Consider the following 7722-nt stretch of genomic DNA (forward strand, 5'->3'; position numbering starts at 1 on the left):
TCAATATATGGTGTTGGGAAAACTGGAAAGCCACATGCAAAAGAATGAAAGTAGACCACTATCTTACACCCTGCACAAAAATAAACTCAAAAAGATTAAAGACTTGAATGTAAGACCCGAAATCAGGAAACTTCTAGAAGAAAACATAGGCAGTACGTACTTTGACGTCAGTCTTAGCGACATTTTTTCAAGTACCATGTCTGACCAGGCAAGGGAAACTAAATAAAAATGAATAAATGGGACTACATCAAACTAAAAAGCTTCTGCACAGCAAAGGAAACCATCAACAAAATGAAAAGACCACCTAACAATTGGGAGAAGGTATTTGCAAACCATATATCAGATAAGGGGTTAATATCCAAAATATACAAAGAACTCATACAGCTCAACAACAACAAAACAAACAACCCAATTCAAAAACGGGCAAAAGATCTGAACAGAGATTTCTCCAAAGAAGATATACAGATGGCCAACAGGCACATGAAAAGATGCTCAACATCATTAGCTATCAGGGAAATGCAAATCAAAACTACAATGAGATATCGTCTCACTCCAATCAGAATGGCTATAATTAACAAGACAGGAAACAAGTGTTGGAGAGGACGTGGAGAGAAGGGAACCCTCATACACTGCTGGCGGGAGGGCAGACTGGTGGAGCCACCATGGAAAGCAGTATGGAGATTCCTCAGAAAATTAAGAATAGATCTACCATATGATCCAGCTATCCCACTGCTGTGTATTTATCCAAAGAACTTGAAAGCACAAATGCACAAAGATACATGCTCCCTTTTGGTCATTGCAGCATTGTTCAGAATAGCCAAGACTTGGAAGCAACAGAGGTGCCCATCAAGGGACGAATAGTTAAAGAAGATGTTGTATATATACATACTGGTATACTACTCAGCCATAAGAAAAGATGAAATCCAGCCATTTGTGACAACATGGATGGACCTTGAGGGTATTAGGCCAGGTGAAATAAGTCAGAGGGAGAGAGTCAAATACCGTTTGATCTCACTCATAAGTAGGAGATAAAAACAACGACAAACAAACACATAGCATAGAGATTCGATAGGTGGTTACAACCGGGGAAGAGGGAGGCGGGAGGGCAAAAGGGGGGATTAGGCCCACATGAGTGGTGTTGGATTATAATTAGTTTTTGAGTGATGAACATCATACAAGCTACACAGAAAGTGAAACATATTACGATGTACATCTGAAAGCTATGTAATGTTATAATCCAATGTTACTGCAATAAAAAATAAAAATTTTAAAAATACAAGAAAATAATCTTAAAATAAAAATTTTAAAAATTATATTATAAAAGAATTTAAAAATAAAATAAAATAATAAAAACATGAAACAACAGTTGGGTGAAATTTAAAAAAAAAAAAAAAACAAAAGGAGAGAAAGGAACGCCCATGAATAGGGCTGAGAAGACCGACACCAAAGAATAAAGGGAGGTCACGCAGAGACGGGTCCAGAGCCCGCTTTCAGCCCTCAGTTGCCCCAGGCAGGCAGGGCTCTCTGGCTGAGGCATCTCCTCAGATACTCCTCAAGGTTTCAGGGACATGCGGACCTTGGCATAAGAGGCCTGAGCTCCGCTCAACACACAGGATTCCAGCAGGGGGCAGACGCCAAAGTGAAGACTGCCAGCCAGAGTCAGCAGCAACCTCCGTGATGAAGCTGAGCCGGGCGCACCCCGCCCCGCCCCGCCCCGCCCCGCCCCGCCCCGCCCCGCCCCGCCCCTGCTGTCAGCCCGGGAGACCCCAGGCAGAGCAAACCGGAAGTCCCGCCCCCGGACTTCCTCCTCCAGGCTGAGCCGGCTGTGAGGGGCTCGAGCTGAGGCGCGCGGACTCCAGTCCCCGGACCGAGGAGTCGCATCGGCTGCAGGTGTCAGGTGAGCCTCTGAGTGAGGCCAGGGGAGACCACCCAGCACGGGAAAGAGGGGCGCGCTAGAGCAGAGCCCCAACCCGGTCCTGGGAGGCCCCGGCAGTGCCCTCAGGCAGCCGGACCACGCGCTCGCTCTTGGGCGGTTTGTTGAGGTGTGGGCCTCTCCGCGCAGGGCTGAGGCTCTGACCTGCAGGTGGTCGAGAAAAGGCCCCTGAGTGAGTGCTGAGGGGACCCCACACCCCAGCCCACTAGGGACCGGCTCCCCGAGCCTCGGCGCGTCCCTCAGCCCTGGGAGGCCCCGGGCAGGGGCGGCCGGAAGTGCTGCTGACTGACTTGGGCTTCCGGGGTCTGCGGGAGGTGCGGCCTCAGTCTGAGGTGGGCAGGGCCGCGTCAGCAAAGGAAGGGGCCTGGGGCCCTGCGGGAGTGCCACTGGGAACCCCGAGTGCGTTCTGAGGGTTCCGCCCGCCCCAGGGCGGAGGGGATGGCACCGTGTGTAGCCCTTTGTCAGCTGGATGTCCTGGGCGTGAGGTGTCTCCGCACTTCCTTTCTGGGTGTCTCAGAGAGATGGGGCCTTGACTGGAGCTTGGGCCTCAGGGAACAGACGTCAGAGGGCACGTGACCAGCCACTATCCAATGTGAGGGGCTCAGGCGAGGATTGTAGACTGACGAATTGATGGCAGACGGGGCTCCCCAGAGCCCTTCCCCTGTTGTCAGGCCTGAGAGGGCCAGGCAAGGGGTGGCAGGCAGAGGCCACCTCTCCTTTCCTCCTCTTGGACTCGGGAAAGTAAAGGATTTGTTCTGCGTAGACTAGGCTAAGTCAGCAGCAGTCCCAGGCCCTGGCGGGTGTCATCGACTTGTGTCTGAAGGGCAAACTCACTGCATGAAAGTGTGGTCCCTCGGGTCACAGGGAAGCCTTGGGAGATGGCGAGCAGTGATAGCGAGACGAGCCCCCCGATCACTCCTCCGTGGTGTTCCCTGGGAACTGAGGCCTTATTGTGAGTGGACAAACTCAGGTCAGAAGGGTAAGTCCCAGGCCAGGCCAGGATTCAAGGTGAGGACCCCAAGACGAGACCATCTGGACCACGTACTCCAGAACAGAGGGTCACGAGGAAGCTCCTCCGTGCCCCTTTGGTCCACCCTGGGAGGGGTGACCACATATCAGACGACTACGTGTCATCGTTTTGGTTTTGGGGAGGTGAGGGCCTTGGTTTGAGGGAGTGACGTCAGGGAATTAGAAAAGGGGAGGTCAGCAGGGGGGATGAGTCTCATACACTGTCAAGATCCCAGGGGTAGACCTTGATTGAGCAAAGAGCTCACCATCCACTCCAGTATAGATGGCATCCCAGGACACCTGCCCTGCACTGTAGTCATTCTCTGGGAGGTCCTAGACGAGCGTGGTCAGAAGTCCTAACACTTCACACCCTGGAGTCCTCTGGAAGTGGCAGTCTTGGTCTGAAGGGGGCAGGTTCCCATTAGCATTGACGAGGGTGATGAGGCAGTGCAGGAGTCTATGTGGAGACACAGAGTAGGGCCTGAAAGGGATTCATCCCAGAACATGAGGTGATCAAATAGCCTCAGTGAACCTGGGCAAGGATCCCTTGACAAGCTGTCTACTCTCTTCCTTCCTGGCCATTTCAGGCAGGTGAGGTCCGTAGTCTATATGCATACATCACAGGAGGTCAGCAAATTAGGATTCCAGGGCTTGTAAACAGTTATGGAAAGAATTCTGAGTGAGGTCCGAGGGGTCCACCCACCCCAGGACAGAGACAGCTCCAGAGTGTCGAGCTCCTGCTGCTAGCCAGGGAAGGCCCAGTAGAGGTGGACGGACAGCGTCCTTCCTCAGTTCCTCCTGGGGTGTCTTGGGAAGATAAGACATTCTTCCGTGTAGGAGGATGAGCATCAGTTGAATATTATCAAGCCTGAAGCCCCACCAGTAGCCAAGGCAGGGATGCTGAGTGAATACTGACGACCACCAACCCCAGGAGAGTGGGGATCACAACAAGTTCAGCCCCGAACTGCTGTGATCCCTGAGAGGCTGGGGGCAAGGCAGTCAGGTGGACATGACCCTTCTTTAGCTCCTCCAGATCTCGGGAGGTGGAGGCTTTGGTCTGAGGGGGCAGTGTTAGGTCAGTGAAAGGAGAGATCCCAGGTCCTGGATTCAAGGGAAAACAACTGAGTGAAAAGCAGGGGACCGCCAACACCGGTACAGATAATGTCCACAGAATGTAGCTCCTGGTGTCAGCCCTGGGAAACCCCAAGTTGGACTCCTGGAGGAGACTCCTCCACACTTCCAACTCAGTTGTCTTAAGAGATGTGACTTTAGAATTTAGAGGCACAGCCTCATATTAGCATAGGGGAGGTGACCCAGGCCCTATCGAATACTAAGGTACGAAACCTGAGTTAGGACTGATGAGACCACCCTCCTCAGATCAGAAATGGGTCTACAGAGCCCAACCACACCTGCCTAGTAGGAACCCTGAGAATTCTCAGCCTTGGTTGGCTGGCTGCACCTTGTTGTGTATTCAGACTTCCTACTCCATATTCTTGGGGGACACAGCAACCGGGAGGTCAGGAGACCCCTAAAGCTGTATGTCACTGTTGGCAGAAGAAGCCCACTGGAGGTGGCTTATATCAGAGCCAGCACTGTGGAGCCTACCCACTGAGGTGACTCACATCTGCCTTCTTGCCCTTAGGTGGTGATTCCCCATTGCCCACCCTCCTGTCCACACTCCTGCCTTCTGCCACCGACAAGAGTCGTCATGTCTCAGCGTCAGAAGAATCCACGATGCTCACATGATCAACGCCTTCAGGTCCAAGGTACGACCCAGGACCTGGAGGTAGCTGAGATCTCCAGGGCTCTAGAGGAGATCTGTCTCTGCTCCCGTCCTCTAATGCCTGGCCATTCGAAGGAGCTTCCTGTTGCTGGTCTGCCCAGCTTTCCTGAGGGTTCTCAGAGTTCCTGCTCATCTTCCATTGCCATCGCAGCCGCCTCATCAAGCAAATCAGATGAGGGCTCTAGTAGCCAGGAAGAGAAGGATAGCACTTTCCAGGCTATCCCAGATCCCAAGAATGTGCCCAGAGATGCTCCAGCAGAGAAAGTGGCTTCGTTGGTGAATTTCTTGCTGCTCAAGTATCAAATGAAAGAGCCAGTAACCAAGGAAGATATGTTGAAGATTGTCACCCAGGAATATGAAGACCGCTTGCCTGAGATCCTTCTGAAAGCCTCTGAGCACATCGAGATGATCTTTGGCCTTGATGTGAAGGAAGTGGATCCCACCAACCACTGCTATGGCCTCCTCATCAAATTGGGCCTCACCTATGATGGCATGCAGCATGGTGAACAGGGCGTCCCCAAGACCGGCATCCTCATCCTTATCCTGGGTGTGATCTTCATGAAGGGCAACCGTGCCACCGAAGAGGAAGTCTGGGAAGTTCTGAATGTGATGGGCATCTATTCTGGCAGGAAGCACTTCATCTTCGGGGAGCCCAAGCAGCTTATCACCAAAGATTTCGTGAAGGAAGAATACCTGGAGTACCGACAGGTGGCCAACAGTGATCCTGCGCAATTTGAATTCCTGTGGGGCCCGAGAGCCCATGCCGAAACCACCAAGATGCAGGTCCTCGAGTTTATAGCCAAGGTTCATGCGACTGACCCAAGTTCTTTCCCATCTCAGTATGAGGAGGCTTTGCAAGATGAGAAAGAGAGAGCCCGAGCCAGAATTGCAGGCAGGGCTGTCTCTACTTCCCTGGCCACTGCCCGTTCTGGGGCCGGGTCTGGCCGTTTCTCCTGCCCCTACTGAAGCCTGAGGCAGGTTCTTCAAACACTTTGTGTTTGAAGAGGCAGTTAGTGTTGCTAGAATTTAGAAGTTAGTTCTGAGGTGGGGTTGAAAGGAGCACAGTGTATATGCCTATGTGTTCCTATATTACATGTGTAACTTGAAAAGCTGTTCTTTCATTTTTTGACATATGTACTACTCAAACGTTGTTTGTTTTAATATAGATTTGATTAGCTTCAAAATCTCCAAGTTTATGAATGATACTGGTCAGACACTTAATGCTACAATGAGGTTTAACAGTAAGAGCTTTGTTATTTTGGAAAACAAATTGTGACACCATCTGTCTTGTTTTGTCATCTGCAGTAAGATAACATGGTAAATCTATAGGCTTTTACTGGAAAGGTGAAATAAATCAGCTTTAAGATAGTTGGGTTCTGGAAATGGAGAACATTGAAAGCTTGGCTATTTATTGTGCTCTTATACCTTCTATTTTTTGTTTTATAAAATTAAGTTATATATGCATGAACTTGCTTTGCTTGTTTATCAATGTATAAGAAATAAATTGCAATAAATTAGAGCCCATGCTCACTGTTTCTTTTATTCCCCAACCTTCAATGAACATTTGCTCTTTGTAAATTACCACATTAATCCTGGAGATTCCAGGATAAACAAGACCTTGGAACTGCTCTTATAATTTTTACTTACAGGATAGGCAGTCCTATAACAATGACAGTGGGATATCTTCTAACATCTAAAGGGCTAGTGAAAGAAGGCATTAGCAGGTGAGTGGAGGGGTTCCATAAGAGAATGTCAAGTGTACATACCCTGTGGCAAGGAAATTTGGAGTTTGAGGAAGCTAGAATTCCTTCCATGATAGTTAATTTTAAGTTACATATGGATGTAGGACAAGATGAGGCTGAGAGGGTCGTGATCAGGTATGAGACCTTCAGACAGTGTGTCTGAAAGTTGAGACTCAATAAGCTGGAGTGGAAAACTATTCTTCACAGTTACTTTGGGATCATGGTTTAAAAAGAGAGAAATCTGCACCATGCAGGAATGGAAGTTGTTCTGTGATCTTGTCCCTGTGCCACTGAACATAATTCACAAACTAAGTCTTTCATGCACATTGTCTTCAAAGAATTTTTGAGCGGTAACAGTGATACTTTCTTGAGGTGAGATACCCAGAAACCACTAGGTTGACCTTGTTGCCTTTGGCTGGGAGAGCCAGAGGCTACTCCATTCAAGGGAAATTTTAAATGGGTTATTTTAGTATAATTTGGCATAGTCTAAGAAATGTTCATATTTTTGATGGGGGTGAGATTACTGAAAATAGGAGTGGTTCCAATGGAACAGAGGCTAGCAAGGTGAGAAACTGGTCCTTGTCACAGACTCTAGGAATTTCGAGTTGCAGCTAGCTGGAGAAGAAACTTCCTCCCCAATTATTGAAGAACACCACCTCTGAGCGGATCTGTCTTCTGAGGTGTACTTGCTAAGCAGCCTTTTGGTTGATCTCATATTCCATGTCCTACAGCACTTCATGTTCTCTGAGACATACTGGAGTTTTGAAAATCACATAGGTGACAGCGGTAGAATTGGTGGTCAAAATAACAGCACTAATAAGTGCCATTCATTAAAGACCTAAGGTATGCCAGGCACTGTGCCAGGTGCTTTATGTACATTTTACTGTTTCCGATAGTCCATCATGACAGGGCTAATCAGACTCCTCAAATGAAAAGCCTAAGATTTCAGAAGTTTGAGAATGTGCCGGAGTTCATAGGTCTGGTATGTGACAGTACCGAGGCTAGACTTCTGGTCTGAAGTCTTCAAAGGCCCACTCTGTTGCACTCCTGTAGCCTGAGGTCCATCTTCTGTCTTTTGATTCATCTCTCTTTTCACTCCTCCATAATGCCTCTTGGGATAAAAAGGACCTCGAATCCAAAGTACTAAAAGCACATAAAAAGAAGAAAGGTGAAAATGATAATCAAATACAATTTGAGGGTTGGCTGTGGGTTTCATTTACCTAGGGTCCTGCTCCCCTTAACCTCAGGGTTCCTTG

The 7722-nt window shown here is 48.9% G+C and overlaps 1 protein-coding gene across 1 annotated transcript; it reads left to right on the forward strand.

Annotated features, from left to right (window-relative positions):
* Positions 1-1772: 1772 nt before the first annotated feature.
* LOC100053484 (melanoma-associated antigen B16) lies at positions 1773-6243 on the forward strand. The gene is made up of 2 exons (XM_005614060.4): positions 1773-1897; positions 4584-6243. Exon 2 carries the CDS (start codon positions 4650-4652, stop codon positions 5688-5690), a length of 1041 nt encoding a protein of 346 aa, XP_005614117.1. The 5' UTR covers positions 1773-1897; positions 4584-4649; the 3' UTR covers positions 5691-6243.
* Positions 6244-7722: the final 1479 nt, after the last annotated feature.

The sequence above is a fragment of the Equus caballus genome, chromosome X (assembly GCF_041296265.1).
Source record: "Equus caballus isolate H_3958 breed thoroughbred chromosome X, TB-T2T, whole genome shotgun sequence".
Lineage (NCBI taxonomy): Eukaryota > Metazoa > Chordata > Mammalia > Perissodactyla > Equidae > Equus > Equus caballus.

What these genes read in the sequence shown, in the direction of transcription:
- LOC100053484 (XM_005614060.4), top strand. Translation starts at nt 4,650, where the DNA reads ATGTCTCAGCGTCAGAAGAATCCACGATGCTCACATGATCAACGCCTT.